The sequence below is a fragment of the Mesoplodon densirostris genome, chromosome 12 (assembly GCF_025265405.1).
Source record: "Mesoplodon densirostris isolate mMesDen1 chromosome 12, mMesDen1 primary haplotype, whole genome shotgun sequence".
NCBI classification, from domain to species: domain Eukaryota; kingdom Metazoa; phylum Chordata; class Mammalia; order Artiodactyla; family Ziphiidae; genus Mesoplodon; species Mesoplodon densirostris.
This window is the reverse complement of record NC_082672.1, coordinates 13,880,876-13,901,713: the sequence shown is the minus strand read 5'-3', so window position 1 is coordinate 13,901,713 and position 20,838 is coordinate 13,880,876. Positions and strand designations below refer to the sequence as shown.

The window sequence follows — 20,838 nt, the reverse complement described above, 5'->3', positions numbered from 1 at the left end:
CAACCTTTTGTGTATCCAATTCAAGCTTTCTCATTTTGCAGAGACAATGCTATTGGAGTACTCTGGAATACCAATGGCACGAATGGATATATCTTTAAAAAATTACTTAGGTATATCTGATTAGAAGTGAAATAGCTTATATAGCATCCCAAGCACAGAGCTGATAGACCAGATGCAAACTCATCTTACAGATTTAAAGGTAAGGGCCGCACCAAATGCTGGAGGAGACAGATGCCTGTCTCTAGGGGATGTAATAAAAGTCCGCGTGCAGGAGAGGGGTGTGGAGGATAAGTCCGGAGGCAGACAGCACCAGGTCAGAACACTTAAATGCACAGGTAAAATCACACTGGATTAAGAGAGACAGAAAAGACAGCAAGAGGGTGGCGTGCAGAAGAGAAGGCATTCTAGGAAATTCTAAGTTCAAATTCTGAAAAGCCCTGCTGGAACTCAGTCACTCGGGACTTCAGAGGCCAGGGGCACTCTTAGCCCCTCCCTCACCAAATGCTTGTTAACTCTGGTAGTGGGACCGTTTCTCAGGAGCAAACTGATTTTTAGAAAGCTAATGGAACGGTGTCAGTCCGATTGCTTGAAAGGTTCCTTGTTTATCAGGTACATTCTAGCAATGGGAAAAATAGCTTGCACTTATAATAACAGGAAAACCAGAACAAGTAAAATGATTGCCCTTACACATCTCTCCCCCAAGAATATTAATGGGTCCTAAAGGGTCATACTTCAGTTCTGTAAAAATTCTATCATAAGCATCAACATGGCAGGGTTTCTTTTGTTTTCATTTTTTTCCCCTAAACCAGAGGTTTTCAAACTAGTATGTATGTGGAAAGCTTGTTAAAGGTATGGATTCCTGGGCTCTATTTCCCAAAATTCAGATTCAGAAGTCCTGGGTCAGCCTCGCGAATTTGCTTTTCAAACAAATGCTCCAGGTGATTCTTATACAGGTGATCTGGGGATCACACTTTGAGAAACACTGCCCCAAAGTAAGTTCTTCTTTTCCACTTTTAAGTCATGGCAAATTGTATTACCAGGCTTCCTAATGGTAGTTCTGAAAGGCAAGTAGACTATCATATGATTCAGCTAGAGATAAATGATCAAAGCATACTGGGGAGACCTAACCTTGAAACACGTGTTCAGGTAGATTCTCAGAATGGAATATAGATTATCCACCCAGACAAGCCTTCTAGCTTGTCCACACCCCATGCATTCATTACTCAATTTGGACAGAAGTCCTTTTAGGTTCATCCTTGGTCTAAGAAGCTCACATCAATATTTTCCAGATTTTTACCTCTTTTGGTGAGAGTATAGAAATGTAATCTTCGTATATCATTCTGGCCTTCTCTTCAATTACTTTCTTATTCTGCTCTTTCTTTAAGTCTTCACAGGCAAGCCAGAAAAGTAGGTTCTCTTCACTGTACTCTGTTCGCAGGAACTCTCTGAAGAGGTTTCTTCCTGCCGGGGCCTTCATCATCTTGTCAAAATTTTGAGACCAGGACAAGACTTCATCTGAAGTGGGGTTTTGGCTGCAGAGACAGAATGGGGCCGTTATCAAAAGCAACTTTGGTGCCGGGATGCTGAGCTGCAGATAGAAATGCCATTCAACTGCTGCCATCTAGTGGTCTTTGAGACTCAGTCCAGCCTGACCTGGCAAACATCTGCCAGGACTGGGCTAGATATTTCTGGGTCTTGACAAAAATTCGTGTAGGTACAAGCTATGTGTTAGGGAGTCAAGCGTTCAAATAGCAAGGGGCTACACACACTATGCACGTAGTCATCATAGATTCCTAATGAATCTATGGGCATTTTTGAACCCAAACAATCTGCTGCAAGCCTATGCATTACTTTGAAAGGCAAACTGAACTTTTTTGTTTGCATCTGATGTAGATTTTAATTTCCAAGCCATAAGATACAGTTTCTCTTTTCATCTCTGGTCACTGTCTTTTTATTTTTCACTGACTCAAAAATAAGAATACATTGTGTTCAGGCCTCCCTGGTGGCGCAGTGGTTGAGAGTCCGCCTGCCGATGCAGGGGATACGGGTTCGTGCCCCGGTCTGGGAGGATCCCATATGCCGCGGGGCGGCTGGGCCCGTGGGCCATGGCCGCTGAGCCTGCGCGTCCGGAGCCTGTGCTCCGCAACGGGAGAGGCCACAGCAGTGAGAGGCCCGCGTACAGCAAAAAAAAAAAAAAAAAAAAAAAGAATACATTGTGTTCACTTGTCACATATTTTCCTAAACTTTAATAATTATTCTGGTAACTATTATGGGTGAATTATTACCTATGAATGGAGTTATCACAATTAAAAAGCCCAGGACAATTATAATGACATCAGGGACTTTTTAGATATCTATATTCAGGTTTTCAGCGACTACTTTCCTGCAGAAACCACCAGTTGTTACTTCTTTTGCTTATACATCAAAGAAGTAAAGGAGAGAAGCTTGGAGATTCTTATGGTTAAATTGGTCCTGATTTTGCTTTGCCATTCATTCATCTGTTTAATAACTTTCCAACCTAAAATACGCTTGGTCAAAAAATACTTACATTTTATTTTTTCTTACCTTTTTGACCAAATATTTTGTATAGATTTGCTATTATTCCAAGATGTCTGAACTTCCTCATTTGTTTAAAAAAAGTGTAAAAGAGAAAAATTACTATGAAGCATCAAAATTAAAACCTTCTCATAAGAAGTAGAAAAAGAAAGCACCTATCATTATACAAATAATCTGCTTGTATTTTAATTCTGTTCTGCGGATACTGCATTTCAACTTTTCAGTTTGGAGAAAATACTTAATTAGAGTCCCTTCCAATGTAAATGGGACTGAGGAGCAGCTGGTTGCCCTTTCTCACTGACTTAGGTGGTTCCATATCTTTTTTGTGTGTGTTTTAGACTCTTCTATAAAGAGAACAACTTAAAAATATTCTTAGAAAAGGGAAGTAGAGAACTAGGGCAATTTGTGGGGGGGAGGTTAATTCATGTATCAATCATTGTTTTTTGAAAGGGAAGGATAAACTCAAACAATGGTTTAGCTGATAGTTTAGCAGAGCTAATAAAAAAAAAAGGGATAAAAAGCAGTCGCAATCACAAAATAAGATCTCCCAGACTAAGTATGTATTCATTTCACAAAACCATTTTGAGGAGTTACCGGGAAGCAAGAGATTATGTTTAAGCATTGGGTAGGTGTTCACAGTACGTACATGCAAGACACAATTACAACGTGAATCACACTCACCATTCCTCTAGGACCTGGATACTCTCCATTTTTGTGGTATGTGTGGGTCTTCCTGCATTTTCCCCTCTTTCTTCATTCCTAACAGTGAGGCTGTAATGTAGTATAACACTTTATTTTGTCGAGGGAAAACCAATTATTTAAAGAAAAGAAAAAAATTCCAGGAAAATATTTCATGGAAGGATTTTATTTTCAACTATGTGAGAGTATTTAGAGTATAAAAAGAGCAATACCATTTTTAAATGTTGGGTAAGTCCATGTCAACTAAAGGAAAGAGAGTCATTATTTAATAAAAGAAAGTAAATCATAACCTCAAAAAATGGATACTGTTATACATTCTGACTTCATCCTTGCATAATTCAAATTACTTAAAATCTCTGAGATAACTTACATGATTATATGCTTTAATATTTGATATATATCATTACATTACTCTTTAGTGTAATGCCATTTTGATTTTTGGTTAGTTCTATTCATAGTTTGTTTTCCATTGATTGCTAAAAAGATAAAGTGTATCAGCGTCTACAACAGAATTCGCTAAGTTCACATCACCCTTCTCTGCAGACCAGGTTTTCTGTCATCATTCCTCCATCCACTCAAGTTCGAGCGACAGGATTTATATTTGATTTTTTCTTTGCCCTTTCATCCCTTTAAGTAAATCTCCGACATCTCAAGAGGGAAAAGCCAGTCACTCTGAGGGTTTGGGGTTTGGATATTAGAGCATTGAGTGGGAGGCGTCTCTGTGTCTCTGGGACATAAGTTTGGGAATTCTACAGGATTACAGGAGCTAGGATAATCCTATGGGCTTTAGTAACCCAGAACAAGAATAAGAATTGTCTGATTCAGGTAAACTGTAGCTGAGCAGCGTCGTGGGGTGAAACACTCAGGGTTCTAGGTGCAGACAATGTGATGAGGAGGTTGAGGGCAGATATTAAGAAGCAGGGTGGGGAGGATAACTCAGTGGCCTTGGAAAAGCCAGGCTACTGAATTAGCAAATTGATCTCTCTGTCTAGAAGCCGAGAAGCTTCATGAGAGCCTGTCAGAGAGCAAAAGAAGTTAGATGATGTCTCTTCCAGTTGTTCATTCATTATTTATTCAACAAAGGGAAATGGAAACTATTATTTCCTAGTACCTATTTTGTGCCAGGCACTGTTCTTTTACTTTACTTTAATTTTACTATCCCCATTTTACAGATGAGCAAAGTGAGGCACAGAGCTGTCTGGTAGGTTGGCCCAAAGGCAGGCACTAAATATGCGGTATGATTGGAATTTGAACCCAATTCTCTTGAGCCACCCTGTAGTTGTTATTATGAACCATGCTCTCTGATAGGCACTGAGGCAATAGAGTGCTTATGTGAATGCAGAAAAGCGGCACCAAACATGGTTGTGGCTTAGTGCGCGAAAGCTTCCAACAGTTAGCTATTATTGATCTGGAACATCCGGTAAGGGAAGAGGAGAGATGTCTCATTCATTCATTCATTCTCATGTGCAAGGGTGAGGATGGAGAGGATGTAGCAAAGACGGGAAGGCAAAGGGGTCAATCTACAACTGAAAGTGGGACTAGATGGAAAATTTAGTTGCGAAATTGGACCACCTGGAGAAAAGAGAACTCAATAGGAAGCGGAAAGGATTCTTCAGTCAGAAACAGGACACGTCGATGAAAAAAACAAAATGTCAGAGGGGAGTAAATTAAGTTCTCCTCTACCAGTTTCTAGGGAACATGGCAGATTTATTGGTGTAGAAAAGGAGGAACCTCTCACAAAGGTGGTATGGCCCAAGGAATTCTGGGAAGCAGAAACTATAGTTTGATTGTTACTCAAATGTCCAGAAGACTGAGGATTACTCTGCATGGTAGTCAGCAATTCCAGACCCCTCTCAGCCTTCAGTGTGGGGAGCCTCGAGGAAGCAGCGAGAGGGGATTCAGAGAGCAGCACAACTGGTTGAGTCTCTGCCTGCCGAGCTGTGACTGTGTCTGCAGGTTAGGAATGTGTTGGAGGGGAGCATCATTCACTTCTCAAAGTGTCTTTGAGTAAGAGTGCCTCTCTGGAATTTGATGTATTTCCGGTAATTATGGGAAAGTGGGTAGGAGGAGATAGGAAGACACCATTGACAATATTCTGTGAAATTTCCTGGGAGAAACTAATGATGCCAGATGTATAAAATACGCAACTTGGGGGGTAAATCCTAGAAAGATCACATTTAAATAGGAAATTCGTACTCATTCTGCCAAGCTTCACCGAGCTCATATGTGTGTGTGCACACATGCTGAGGGGTTATAAAAAGACTGGAAAATGAGCTTGCTTTGCTGATTAAATAATAAACTCCTTGAGAATTTGTTTCAGTTACATTTCCACACAGTATCCTACGGAGCGTGCCACACCAATGCAGGTATCCTTATTTGAAAAACTTTAAAACACAACATCTTTGAAAAAATGTGTTCTCCATTGTGCCTTTGCTGTGGAGCAACAAATCTGGAATCTACGTACATGATTCACAAGTTTCTGAAGACGAATTCTGGCTCTTGCATCTGTGTCTGTGATATTTACAAACATCCCAAATGCCACCATATTCGAGTGATCATTATGAAATATTGGGTTGTGTTTATATCTTTGATTTCTACAGATGGTAAAATATGGACACACATTTGTACTAAAACTACTTAGACATTCAGTAAGTGCCTAACTGTCCACCATCTCCTCCATTTCTTGATCTAATATTGGACACAACATTGCCCTGTAGAAAGAAACTGACCTTTAGCAATCGATGTGTCCTTTTGAATCAACTGTCCTTTAGGACTGTTCTTTAAAAATTGGTTTCAAAGTTTCCATTATCAAGAACCATTAAAATAATGCCATTTTAAGATGAAGAGAAATGGAGAAAATGATAGGAGACTTGGTACCAGACTGTTTGCCATCTATGTCTTAGGCATGACTAATGTCTGTCCCCAATTTTACTTGGTCCTGCTCTAAGTAATACAGTGGGTTCATTTAAGGTAATAAAATACAGGACATATTTGCTCTGGATATATATATATATATATATATATATACATATATATATATATATATATATGTATATATATATATGTGTATATATATATATATATATATGTATATATATATATGTGCTGGAGAAAAGCTCTAAAAGGAAAACATCAAGCTTAATATAAGGGGTCACGTAGAGACGTGTTCCTTTTCACTTTTACAATACTTGTAATATTTTGAACTAACAATTCCACTTTTTAAACAAGTAAAGCCATGAAGAGAACAGAATGCATATACAATGCTCACTGTGGGAGTCTTGATCAAAGCTGAAATATTTTATGGGAGAAAATGCCAATAGCCTATGCTAAGAATATTAAAATAAGCATATAAAATCTTATTAGAGATTGTCTCGAATAGTGACGTTGAGAAGAGAGAAATACATTTGGTATACTTCAGAAAATAAGGAAATATGCCCTCTTTGTGTGTGGGTGGAGTTTTTGCTTGTTTACAGGGGAGTTTGGGCAGTGGGGTATGGAAAACATTACCTACTGCCCTTTAATGAGCTTACCTACTGGTTCATCATCATGGCTCTATGTGGGGACTGCAGGTTAGGAATGTGTCTTCCTTTGGATGTCTTCCTTTGGAAGACAGTCTACTTTCAGTAAACAATTGGTTCTTAGGGAGAATCCTTGAAATGGTTGCAAATAAGATGAAAACTTTGCAGTAGCTATGGTAACTTTGGGGTAGAGGCTGATCACAAAACCACATATCTTTACACAAACACTCAGCTGAGGAATTAATAAGATGCTTAAATTTAATGCAGTATGACATCAAGGCTCAAGAAAGAACCACTGTCATTGGTAAAGGCAATTCATTATTTTAATATTCTCACATTGTACTATCAGCTTTTCCTTTATATTTAACAATTCTACCTCACATTTCCCAGTGCAAAAATGGAATCAACTTCCTTCAGGTTCTCAAAAAAATTGGTAAGTTATTCTTTAAATGTGTCATTCTTCTCAGTCAAAATACCATGGTAAAATAATACTACAGCTGTATTTAGGCGTCAACAACGATTTACAAATATGTATGAGACACCTGATTTATGCAACGGTGTCTGGGTTGGAAAGTCAAGATGAACAAGACAGAGGCTCTGAAACTGAGGAGTTCTGACAGTTAAATAGGCATCACAGAGCATTGCAGTGAGAGTTGAAATAAATGTGTTTGCCAGATGGAGACCTAGACAAGGAGAATTCCAAGCAGAGGGGGTAAAATCATGTGTAGCGCTGTAAAAATGCATGCTATCAATGCAGAGCAGAATGGACAAATCAGATGTTTCAGGACGGAAGCAATAAATTAGAATAGTCAGTGAGGTGTGGTTATGTCATGGGCCAAGAAAACAATGAAGTGGACTCCAAATCCCAAAGATATCTCCTGTATGATGATTTTGGTTTTCCAAGCTTTATTTTCCCCATTCATAATGGGGACGAAGGTAGTGACCTACTACACAAGGTTGAAAGCAAAGACTAAACACTTGTGACAAAAAGGAAAATTATTACACATGCTTAATTCAGTGGAAGGGCAAATTGGTGGCATATTAAAATGACAATTCCAAGTTTATCAAAGAGTTTTTTATTTCAACTAGAGGGAATAAAAACTTACACCGTGCTGTTATTATAAAACACTTCTGCATACAACACCTTACCATTTCTTCCTCACAACAGTCCTGTAAGGTAAGCAGGGGCTTTGTTATTAATCATTCCCATCTGATTTAAGAAAAAGCAGTCACCGAGGTTGACTTACTCAATACCCACAACTAAAACATATCAGGCCTACCAATGGAACTCACACCTTCCGACTTCTTATTCCATGCTCATTTTCGCTGTGCAATGCTTCTTCTCTTGATATAGAAGAATTAATTGTGGTATTTTACCCTTTCAGGTATTTAGAGAAATGGATTGCTCTTAAATGTCTGGAAAGGGTAAACCTCTTATCACAAACCCATGTCTTGAGGGCACAGCCCCTTCTAACAACATCACCCCACAGCTGCCAGTCTGCAGGAGGTATTGCCCAGAGGACTGAATATACAGCAGATATTGGCAAGGAGTAACTTCTTGATTGCCTGGAACTTGAGATTGCCAGGGGAAAAGGAGCTGTTACAGAAGGTTTGACAACAAAACCTGACAAGGGGAAGAAGAGGTGGTGCCACTCATGACTCCAGAACAGATGCTGTTACTGCAAAGAGCATCCCTGGGACATACAACTCGCTCCCACTGGCAAAGACAACTTTGGAGAGAAGAGAAAGGAGAGGTGCACTGATGCATTGCTTAGAAAGGACTTTTTAAAAAGGAAGAAAAAAGGCAGCAGAAGCGGGGACAGTAGCCATATACGATCTACAATTTCAGACATATAAAAACTCAGTTATAATCAAACCTATGTCTTGAACCTCATCTCTTTCATTTCTACATTTTGGTAGAACAACTTGGTTTTGAATGGGGTGTGTAAGGATGGGAATGGTGGTTAGGAATGTGTGTCTGGAAATGCTATACAACACTTGTCTCCAAAAACATTGCCCCTAGAAGTACTCCTCCTATTTTTCATAATCATGTATCATATATCATAAAACAAGTGTTTCATTTCGTTTAAGCTTTTATTTCATAGATTTAAAGCCTATCAGAAGTAAAATTAACCCGCTATTAAAAATCTGTCCACTAGAGGGCTGTGTTGCCTTTATAAATATAATATTTTAATCAACTCAATAAAACTGAAAAAGTTTCTAAGTTGGAAAAAAAATCTATTCTTATATGTATGGGGTTTTGATAATTACATCTTTCTAAGGACTTTGAAGAGAGTCATCAAATTTTCTGTGAGTGAAATATACTCAAAAGGGATAAATTTAATCTTGACAGGTGTGAATAATTACGCCCAGTTTTCCTTTTTGTTCTGGATACTTCCCGCCCTAATCATTTAATTCAGGAATACTTCAGTCTTAAAAAAGGGTCAGGTATAATCCTATTAACATCGTAGTCATCCTTTCCAATAATTAGCTGTTTGAACTCTAATTATGTCTCTTGCTGGAGTAATATAGATCTTGGGTGATACATTCTTAGAACAAATTAATTAGAAAAGGTTTTTAACGACCAACAGGCAGGAAATTTTTTTTGTTATTTAAAATGTTTTCAAAGAGCCACTGTGAAAGTGGATTCTCCAAACAATTTCAATCCCAGTTTGGGTTGTATGTAAACGTTAATTGCTTCTTTTGCTGCATGGAAACTGAAAACAAAATCACTTCGTCTTCTCATACTCGCCCTCTGCGCTACCACTTTCCCTCTATACATGCTTCTGTTGGAAAAGATGGGTTTCAAAAACTCCCTTTTTCTATTGGTATTAAATTTTTATTTCAAACTCTAAGCCATGTATTTTAAGTTCATGGACATTCATTTGGTTTAAAATGCCAACTGCATTTAACAAGTTATTACCTGGTTAAAATCTGGATCTACTATGTCAGCTGACGTTCAGTTAAATAACCAAAGCCTCCTATTTGGCATATATAGAATTTCTTTTTTTTCCCCCTTAACATTAAGAGAATTATAGGCTTGAATATTTAGATGTACTTTCTATGACATACACCAATCAGTAGAATCCTCTACTTCAGTTCTCAGGTTGACTGAAATCCTATTTTAAGCTCTTCCTTCAACCCACTGTAATTTTCCCTGTAAGTCATAATTAAGTTAGTGGATGCTTTTGTGGAAAAGCAAATATCTTGGATGCGGAAAAGCCAAATGGACTTTTATTTAGTTAGTAGACACTGTTATTAAAATGGCATGTAATCATCCAGATCTTTAAATGCATCAGTTAAGTTGGAGCTCAAGCTTCTAGCTTTAGTTAACTTGTGTCTCTATTATAAAAAGGACAATGAAAAGGTTAAAACCCTAGCAGTTGACTCAGAAAAACATCTGCTTGCTGGCAGGGTCACTTACCCATCCACCCATTCATTCTTCCCTGGGGATTTTCCAGTTACTGTGTGTGTGAGTATGTTTGGGCTGAGGTGGGAGCATCCTTGAGAACAGCTATGGTTGAAGGCAAGAGTCCTGATCTGTGGGGAGACTTAACCCCGGGATATGATGAACTCACATCACTCTGTGTATCAATGAGTGTGTGGTCCATGCTCCGGGAATGCCGAGTTATACCTGTGCTGGTTCATGTGAGAGTTGGGGAAAAGGGGCCAGGGATACCGAATGCAGAAAACAGGTCCTGTTACATTAACTGACAACATGGAAATAGAACATGCTAAGCATACAGTGGCCAAAGTCTGGTAATTTCCTTTCAGCCTGAGACTTGCAAATAATATCTATCAATAAAGGATTATTCAGGGGTTCCTGAAAGAAACTGCACCCTAAAGTAATTGTTGTTGAATCCCATCTTACAGATGAAGAAACTAAAGCTCAGAGAGCTTGAGCAGCTTGCCAAACGTTTCACAGTTATCTGTTATGAAACTGAGATGCATCCAGGTCTAATTCCAGTGTGGTTTTCTTCCCTCCCCAGTGCTGCCTCTTGAAAGTAGGCTTTATATGAGGAAGGCATGTTATTAGAATTTGTGCATAATCTTTAAATATGACAAGACCACATCTATTTACAATGAAACATATGAAGTTATTATTCAACTATTACTTATGAAATTAGTCAATTAAAAGGGTTTTGTGCTTTTAAATAATCTATGTTTCTGTATACATAAAAGTAGCAATGGCAGAAATTTGCTTTCTACTTAGGAGCACATGCTCCCAGGCATGAAATGTACATTAATATATAGTATATTGATATCTGAAACAAAGATATGAATTTTATAGCATCAAAAATTATAATATTTATAAAACCCAATGAAGCAGAATTATTATACAATCAACTTCATATTTGCTAGAAGTGGATTTTATTGTCTTATCTGACAAGTAATTAGTGATTCTTGAGTGATGTCCTAAAACATCAGGCAGATTTTAATAGGTCTACCAGGCCTAGACCTAAATAAGTTAGGCTTAAAAGGACTAATAAAGAGCTCCACTACCAAACGCAAAATAGATAGCTAGTGGGAAGCAGCCTTATAGCACAGGGAGATCAGCTCGGTGCTTTGTGACCACCTAGAGGGGTGGGATAGGGAGGGTGGGAGGGAGGGAGACGCAAGAGGGAAGAGATATGGGAACATATGTGTATGTATAACTGATTCACTTTGTTATACAGCAGAAACTAACACACCATTGTAAAGCAATTATACTCCAATAAAGATGTTAAAAAAAAAGTTCCAATGAGAGAGATGAAAATTGTTAATTTTAATCAGATGTAGCACAACTATGACATTTTATAGATAGGTTAGGGGTAGCAAAATGTCATAACCTCAGTTTTTGTATTATTATTGATTTGCAGAGGCTGAGATGGGTGGGCAGTTCTTAAACTTTGTCCAGATAGCTAATATATTTGGCCAGGATTTAGAAGGGCTGGATTTCACATTGTTTTAGAAATTGAATATTTTGCTTTGACTAAATCAGAAAGGGAACACTGGCTTCCCTCAACTTGAATCTTCACCCCCAAAGACCAGGGTGTCTCAGTGCCTTTGAAAAGGGCTGCACTCAGCAGCTTTTCTCTCCGAATTCTTCTTCCTCATGCACCTTAAGGAGATGCTTGATTCTCACAGAGCTCACTGGTAACTTCCTAGTAGGCCAGATGACAAGAAGTTTTATGATTCTTATTGCATCAGATTTCCTTGGTGTGTTTGCAACATCCATCAGTCCCTTCTGTGTGAAACTCTTTACTGTCTGGGCTTCTGTGCCAGCCCAGTGGTGTGTTTTGTATGTTATCTCCCAGACTGTCTAGTCTCTGCATCCCGTGTTTGCAGAGCTGCACTGCTTTCTCTTTAAAGGCTTTTTAAAAATTTTTATTTTTATTGGAGTATAATTGCTTTACAACATTGTGTTAGTTTCTACTGTACAGCAAAGTGAATCAGCTGTATGTATACATATATCCCCTCTTTTTTGGGATTTCCTTCCCATTTAGGCTCCCACAGAGCACTGAGTTCCCTGTGCTATACAGTAGGTTCTCATTAGTTATATATTTTATACTTAGTATCAATAGTGTATATATGTCAATCCCCATCTCCCAGTTCATCCCACTCCCCGCTTCCCCCTTGGTATCCATCTGTACATTTGTTCTCTATGTCTGTGTCTCGATTTCTGCTTTGCAAATAAGATCATCTATACCATTTTTTTAGATTCCACATATATGCGTTAATATACAATATTTATTTTTCTCTTTCTGACTTACTTCACTCTGTATGACAATCTCTAGGTCCATCCACATCTCTACAAATGACCCAATTTCATTCCTTTTTTATGGCTGACTAATATTCCATTGTATATATGTACGATATCTTCTTTAGCCATTCCTCTGTTGATGGACATTTAGGTTGCTTCCATGTCCTGGCTATTGTAAATAGAGCTGCGATGAACATTGGGGTGCATGTGTCTTTTTGAATTATAGTTTTCCCTGGATATATGCCCAGTAGTGGGTTTAAGGACCCAGTAGTGGGTTTAAGGATTTATATTTGAGGTTTCAGCCTGTAGCTCACTGCTCTTCATGCTGGGCCATCCTTTTTATCTCCTGTATATTGTATGCTGATGACTCCCTGATTGTTATATCTAATCAAGGCATGCCCTGCAAGCTTCAAAATCATTTGCAAAGCTAATCCTTGGGCACCACACACGGAGCGAGCCCAACCCACCATCCTATCCTGGCCTAAAGCACCTCCTGTTCCAGAGTTCTCTCATCTGATGGGCTTACCGTCAACCCGGCCCCTCAAGCAAAGCAATGGCGTTATCCTTCCCTTCTCCTTTACGTCTACTGCAAATTCTTGACAGTACTTCATTTTTCTTGAAACTGGAATCTCTCCATTCCTTTTAATCACCTTTCATTTTGAGCCCCTTGATTCTTTCACAAAGACTATCACAGAAGTCTTCTAACAGGCTTCCTGTTTCTGTCCTGTCCTTCCACACACTTTCCATTGTCTCCACAGGGATACACTTCAAACATAAAATGGACTTTGTCCCCTTCTTACTTAATCATGTTCAGTCACTTCCCATAACCAAAAAAGGTGTAAAGTCTTAACTTCTTAATATGCCATAAAAGGCATTTTATTACTTGTCATTGTCTCTCTAGTCTATTTTGTCCTTCTTGACTTTATATCCCAGTAGTACTAACCAGATTTTAGCACTCCCTCCTGGAATCCTGGCCTTTCTCTATGACTAACTGCTAGTACTACTAGTACTAGTACTGCTACTAACACACACACACACACACAGGGGAATGAAGAACATGGTGCATAAGAAGAAATCTGGTGGTTCCCTAACATGCATTAGCTGCCACATCATTATGCTAATGATAGGAGAATATACCTGTAATTTTTGAAAAACAAAATTTGTGATACAAATTTCCATATTTTATAAAGTAGTCTCAATTGGAAAATCCAAATTCCATCAACCATTCAACACCTTATTATTAATTAAACACCTACTATGTGCCAAATATTATTTTATAAGCCAAAATATACCTTTAGTTATTTTAAAACTTTAGTATACATTTAGGAAAAGGCCCAGTGCCAACTGACTGATATGAATGGCTGTGAATTCCACTATAAAATCCATATAACATAATTTTACTGAAGACCTTCACCTAGAAAACAAAAACGCATGTCAAACAGAAGGAGAGTCACTAGTATGAAAACCAGCACAGTGAGTTGGGTGTCAGACCGGCCCCCCAAGTGTGCAGCCTTGTCCAGGGCAGAGGGAGGCGTGGCCATGGGGAAGACCAGCATCGGCCCATTGCCAAGGTCACTGAGAAGCTCCACCACATCCTGCCCTTTGAGACCCAGATGGCCCTCACCCACCCCACCACGACATACAGTGAGTCAGCCGAGCCTGAGGGATCCTCCCTGGATCTGACCCTGAAATGACTTGAAGCCAACTGGGGTACGTGGGCCCGTGGATGGGACTCAAGTCTCGGTGCCAAGTGCTGTTCTTGGACGTGCTACCCAGTCTCTTCACCTACAGTCTGTTTCCTCCTGTCTCTTTAGAATTCTGGGCTTCTTCACAGAGTGAGGCTCCTCTCACCATCCTCTCCTGAGGACCCATCTTTGTTTTCTTTGGAACGCCCTTTCCACGTCAGAACTCTCCTACATCTCGACCTGGTAAGGCCCACGTCCTCTCCCCGCCCCACCTGGCACTCCGTCTCTCCGAGGCAGCTCCTCTCCACCCACCACAGGGCCAGGCGGGGGCTGGCTCTTGCTTTCTTCTAGCTGGAATTAATTTAATCTTCTTTCTCCATTCTGTTTTGGTTCTTTCTACTCTCTTAAATAAAATTGGGTATAATATTTTCATCTAGTATTTTGTTTTCTTCACATCCATTTTTCCATTGATGTCTAAGCACTGCAATGTGACACTCAGAAAAAAATGTACATTTACAGTAAACAGAGTCAAAAAGGAAGGGATAAAGAAGATGTGGTTCATATCTACAATGGAATATTACTCAGCCATAAAAAAGAATGAAATAATGCCATTTGCAGCAACATGAATGGACCTAGAGATTATCATACTAAGTGAAGTAAGTCAGAGAAAGACAAGTATTATATGATAGTACTCATTTGTGGAAACTAATTTTAAAATAAATGATATAAATGAACTTATTTACAAAACAGAAACATACAGATTTTGAAAATAAACTTAGTGTTACCAAAGGGGGAACATAGTGGGGAGGGATAAATTAGGAGCTTGGGATGAACATACAAACACTACAATATATAAAACAGATAACCAACAAGGACTTACTGTAGAGCACAGAGAACTCTACTCAGTATTCTGTAATAACCTAAATGGGAAAAGAATCTGAAAAAGAATGAGTATATGTATATGTATAACTGGATCACTATACTGTACACCTTAAACTAACACAACGTTGTAAATCAACTCTACTCCAATAAAATTTAAAAAAAAAGAAGAATGGTGTGCCTTCCTTGGAAAAGGGTCAAGGCATTCTATTGGCAGAGGCAGCTTGAATCTTAAACTTTTCTGGAGGGTGACCTGGGGAGTAAACAAAATGTTCATGTCCATGTTCAGTTGCTTACTGAGCATTTGTTGCCTGTCAATGTAGAGGCAGGGAGAATCTGGTGAAAGCCAATGACATCAACAGTACCAGGAAATAATTAACATTCAATCAGCTGTAAAGGAGTGAATAAACAAGTGCATGACACAGAGATGGTCCATTGTGCCAACGTCCACTTTTTGGTTTTGTGTCTATGGCCTGGGAAACCTGGGTTCATTTTGGTACATGTCTTCTGATTGTGTGCATTTAAAAGTTTGTGTAAGTTATAGAAACTACTGAAAATTTTTACCTATGACATGGTGAGATAGAGTTTTCAAAACTAGAATTCTTTGTAAGTGATATTTTTGATGGTCTGGTTTGGAAATCCTATGCAGATAAGTTGTGCTCCCATGTGAGATGAATCAGGTCTCTGAGGGTGACAGCTAGAGAAAAGACTGCTTCTTCACTGGTGCCTTAGATGAAATGATTCAACTTGCATGTGTGAGCAGATTTATTTCCAGGGGGTGGTTTCTTTACCATGGAGCAGACGCGGATTTTGTTTTACCTTTCAAAAAATATCCTTTGGCTTTTAAAGCATGCGTTTTAGTGTTTCCACTAGCAAAGAGCTAAAGTGTGACAGTGTGAGGATAAAATAGGACATTATTTTCGCACTGTTTTGAATTATAGAGGCTGTGGTACTTGTTAAAAATGGAGGGAGGGGCAACCAAAAGTATGTTTGTGAAGTGCTTAAAGTTTACTTAGTCAGATCTCTTCCGTGGTCTGGAAACTAACGTGTCAAAAGGGAGATAATTTTAGCTTTCACAGGACTATTTAATGTACTAATGTTCTGGCCAATTTCTCCCGAGAAGAATGGAGACCATCCGATGCAGTGGACGAAATCTTGTAGGCAATACATAGTAGTGCATGGGATTGTGAATTTCATTTGAAGAGTGTTACTTAATATAATTCTTGAAGAGTTTGCAAAGTAAAAAGCTTTGGAAACAGTTCATATCCATCCTGGAAATGAAAAGTTTGGAAGTGTTCTCTTAAAATGGACAAAACAATGGACTGGGATGTTAAGAGACTTGCATTTTAGTCCCACTTCTGTAGTTAATGAGCTTAGTGACAGTAGGCAAGTCTTCAGTTGCCTTATGTGTAAAATGAGACACAGAGTTTTCTGAACATCAAGTGAGGACATTTTTTTTTCCAAACAAAAGCTTATACACTAATCTAGTAAGTAAAGTAGCAAAAGAGAGAACCATTCCTCGGAAACTGCAGGTGGGGAGCCTAAGGCTGCCCCACCCAAGTGATCCCCTCACCACCATGCAGCAACATGAGAAGCCAATGGAATGTTTTGGAGTCATGGTATCTGAAGTCTGTTGAGTTGTCATTTTTTATAAGTAAACATAGCAATCTGTTTTGCTTGCTAGGACACCCCCGGGAGCAATGAGGAATTAAAGCAGAAGTGGATTAGCACCTAGAGATTTCCTTGAAAAAAATACTCTGGGTTATTTTAGTTTAACCTCTGGTGTTAGGAGAGGAGGGTTCATGGGACAATTTGGAAATTAGGTTTAAGCTCGCAATGCACTTTGGAAGCTCTCCCTTTCTACCTCCTTTTTGTGGCACCTTGTTTTGTGAGCACAACGCAATTTCTGGTTTCCCACACATTTTCACAGTGTGAAACTACCTCATGGATTCACACTGTCGGCAGTTTTGCAAGGATCCCACATCTTTAAAAGGTTTCTTTCTCATAAAGAAAAGGGAAGAGGGTTAACGACCTGAAAAGGCAGGTCATTCTCTTTGAATCCTGATATAAGGGGAACATTGTTTTGACAATTCTGAATCTCTAGACACGTGATCTTGACAAAGCTCTCCTGGTTGGGAACAGCTTTGTCCCATGTGTAGAAGGGCTTGCAAGTTTACAGACTGTCTGCTTGATGGCCAAGACTCGGGCATCCATGACTTATTTGTGTAACAGGTTATGGTCTAAACCTCATTCCTTTGCTTTCTCTTTTTGAAATGGAGGGCTCTGGGGAGAAAAGGGAGATAAATGGATTTGGGGAAGGAAGTGGTTCCTTGACAGGGACAGAGGACATCGTGAAGTAACCCTAACTTTTGAGATTTTTGAAGGACACTGTGGAACTATTCAGCAGTTATGTATTTATGCTCTGTATCACCACCCAAAATAAAGCATAGTGGTAATTTTATAAAGGCAGGAATAAATTTAAACACGAGAGAGGAGCTGATGATGAAATATGAATGAGAAATGCAAATTTGGGAAAACACTAAGTTGTTTTAAAAACCCATAATGTGAGGCTTGAGTGAGGTATTTATATTTATTACTAGATATAGAAATTTATTTTCTTAGCACTCTATTTCCTTAAAAGGAGGTAAAATAGCTACATGGCAACTATTCCTATTTACGAATGACAGTTACTTCATACTTTTATTTCTAACTTTTTGTCCCTAAATTACATTTTTCTAGTGTTTCTTTTTGTTATACTCCTTTTCCCTAGCCTGGAAAATTTGAAGAACGTTGCTTTCTTTCTTTTTTTTTTCCACTCTAGTAAAACTTTACAATATTTTTTCCCTAAACTCAAAATGCAAAAATTATGATACTCTAAAAATGCATGTGTAAAGGACATCTCCATTTATACTGAGATAACAGAGTTACAATTAAAACGTAATTTAACTTTCATTCTTGTTTTTTAAAATAGTTGCTTACATTAGAAATTACCTTAACTATTATTTATCATGTAAAGAAGGCATACGTTTACAGACTGCATTTTATGGCCTGGACTTGAGTGTCCATGACTCATTATTAGCAAACATAGTTCTTAACAATACTCTCTCGTCTAGAACTAATAGAACATGCATCCAAGGCACCATGTGTTTAGGGTCCAAATACCTGTCGCCCTAGAAGTGTGGAGAGTTAATGCAGCTTCCAAAAGCTGTTTTGTTCTCCATCCATAGTTTGTGTTCTGTGACAATCTGATGCTCACAAGCTCACGTTGACTATTTTTTTATTTAATGTGCACTTTAAGAATTAATAAAAGCAAGTCTTGCTAAATATCTGTAGGACAGATAAAAGCAAATCTCCCTACACATCTGTCTGACAGCAGATATTGCACAAAAAAACTTCAGTGCTTGGTGTTTTAATCCTGAAGCAATTCAGAAATAAGTTTTTGCAGGCAAACAAAATTATATACTAATTACTGGAACATGGTGTAGAGCAAGTGAGAAATAGAAATATAATCCTCAACACGATGTAACAATATATTTGCGATGTTTCATATGAACTTTAAAATAAAATAGTTTTCCTTTCCAAGATAATTTTTTGTATTGTATCTACAAGCTGATCTTTTTAAAAAAATATACATGATTTGAAGCCATATCTTCTTTAAAGAGATTTTATTTTCCCAATATGAAGTGTTCCATAGCCCAGTAACTAACTCTTATTAAATGCGTACTATGGGTCAGGCACTGTTCTCAGCTTGTATGTGTTTTACTTCATTTAATGTTTAAAGCAATCTTATGAGGTAGGGATTCTTATTACTGTCATTTGATAGATGAGGAATCTGCAGACACTAAGCAACTTGCTGAAGGTCAAACAAATAGTGAAAGATGAAGAGTTTGAACCCAGGCAGTCTGACTTCAGAACCACCATATTAAGTCACTACCCTGTATTTCACAGATTAAAACCAGAGCTAGCTGATCTCTTGAGGAATGAGAGAGAAAAATATTACACAGTTGCATTGAAATAGTTCTCTCCTCTAGTACTCTGTTGCCTCCATCTGAAATGCTGAATTTGAGGCTTAAGAATGAAAGAAAAAGGAATCGTACATGACTTTCCCCAAAAAAGAATCATCAACTGGGAAGCAATTTTGATATTTATAAAAACTACTTTAAACGTTCCAGATTGCTACAATATCGGATGGTTTTTCTGGAAATGAAGTTTCCTAGAGAGCTCAGAGCTTGTTCAACACCAAGGCTGCCACTGGAGCATTACATATTTCATCTTCTCTTTTGGCCACTGTGAGAGAACATTATGCCACTATATCATAGCACCAACCATCATAATATGGACATTGAGAAACTGTAGGGATCATGTGTGAGAAGATGACTCAAGCATCTGGCCCTTTCTTTAGGGTTTTGAAACAGGTCATGGAGATCCAGGAGACCACTGCTAACCCAAAAGATCCACCTGTGGATTGGATCTTACAGTACCCTGAAACGTGTGGTTCTATGGAAATTCCATTAAGTCTAACATCCCCCCGCTCCCCTCCCGAGGAATCTCATCTTTGTAAATCTCAGGACTCTGGGTCTCACTGATTTTCTTATTTGAAGACTTTGGGAATTTGGAACTAAAGCAGGTTTTCTAAGGTGCCTGAACCATGGACATTTAGTATGAGATAAGACCTTGAAAACCAACTTGTCTGACTCTTCATCACTTTGCCGGTGAGAAAACCAAAAAACAGAGATTACAACTTTGTCTGATGTTCCAGAGCCTGTCAGTGACAAAACCGCAATGGAAAGCAGGTTCTCTGGCTCTAAGTTCAGAATTTTTAATGAACTGACTTGACCTTCATACCCATCATAGCCCCTGGCCTTTTAGATCTGTGGACATGAGTCTGTGGCACTTCTTTTTCTGTCCTTTTCAGGAGTCTATGGTTGAAGTTGCCACCCAACTCTGTGACAGAACAATCAACACCACATGGAATAGCAGAGAACTAAAACACTACCCTGAATACTACATACAATACTACTAGATATTATCTTAGTGTTCTTGCATCTTCTGTAACATGGGAGAATGTTGTTTACTGTTCAGTAAATATATAGCCATAATCTTATTTTTATCCATACCCTTAAGAAGCACGGGTGGAGAAAACCATGATATAAAACATTTTTTCATTCTTTACCTTACTACCAATTTCATTGTAGATTTTGAGGAAATACTATATTTTGCTTATGGAAATGTGTGCATTAAACCAATGATCATTTCCAGCAATTCCTACTTGTAAAGGAAGAAAAAAAGATAGATTGAGAAGTTTCTATGGTCCCAAGAGCTGACGTGCATGTTCACGCCAGTTATGACCCAGCTCAGGTGTGGTATCACACAGATAAGAAGACATACCAGGAGCAGCTGCAACAACAGCACCAACAAAAGCAACACGTATTGTTGGGCCTCTGGTTTCCAGGTGCTTGAGACACAGCAGGTGTTTCTTCATTCTGTGACTGCTGCCTTTTTCGCATTTCAGCTACTGCAGTGCCCAATTGGCTGAAAGAAGAGAGAAAACATAAGGTCTGAAAAAATTATGATAAGGGTAAGTCGCCTATGCTGAAGGAAGCATAATTTAATTGAGGGGTCAGGAAAAGATAGTTTGAGAAAAGGTAAAAATGAATAAACTTTAGTAGTCAAGTTGAAAATTCCCCAGAAATTTTTTAAGGCGAATATTCTAAAAACTTTGGGAACAAACTTCTACCATTATCTGCTACATACAATC

At 38.6% G+C, this 20,838-nt stretch overlaps 1 protein-coding gene across 1 annotated transcript in view; it reads right to left on the bottom strand.

Annotated features, from left to right (window-relative positions):
* The window catches only part of RGS17 (regulator of G protein signaling 17), a 28,594-nt gene extending 7,989 nt beyond the window's left edge, over nt 1-20,605 (bottom strand). Inside the window, exons 1-3 of the mRNA XM_060114353.1 lie at nt 20,469-20,605; nt 3,238-3,327; nt 1,298-1,532 (exon numbers count right to left, since the gene is read on the bottom strand). Of these exons, the coding sequence (XP_059970336.1) occupies nt 1,298-1,532; nt 3,238-3,327; nt 20,469-20,587 (444 nt within the window). The 5' untranslated portion in view covers nt 20,588-20,605. The remainder of the gene's footprint in view (nt 1-1,297; nt 1,533-3,237; nt 3,328-20,468) is intronic.
* Between the last annotated feature and the right edge of the window lie 233 nt (nt 20,606-20,838).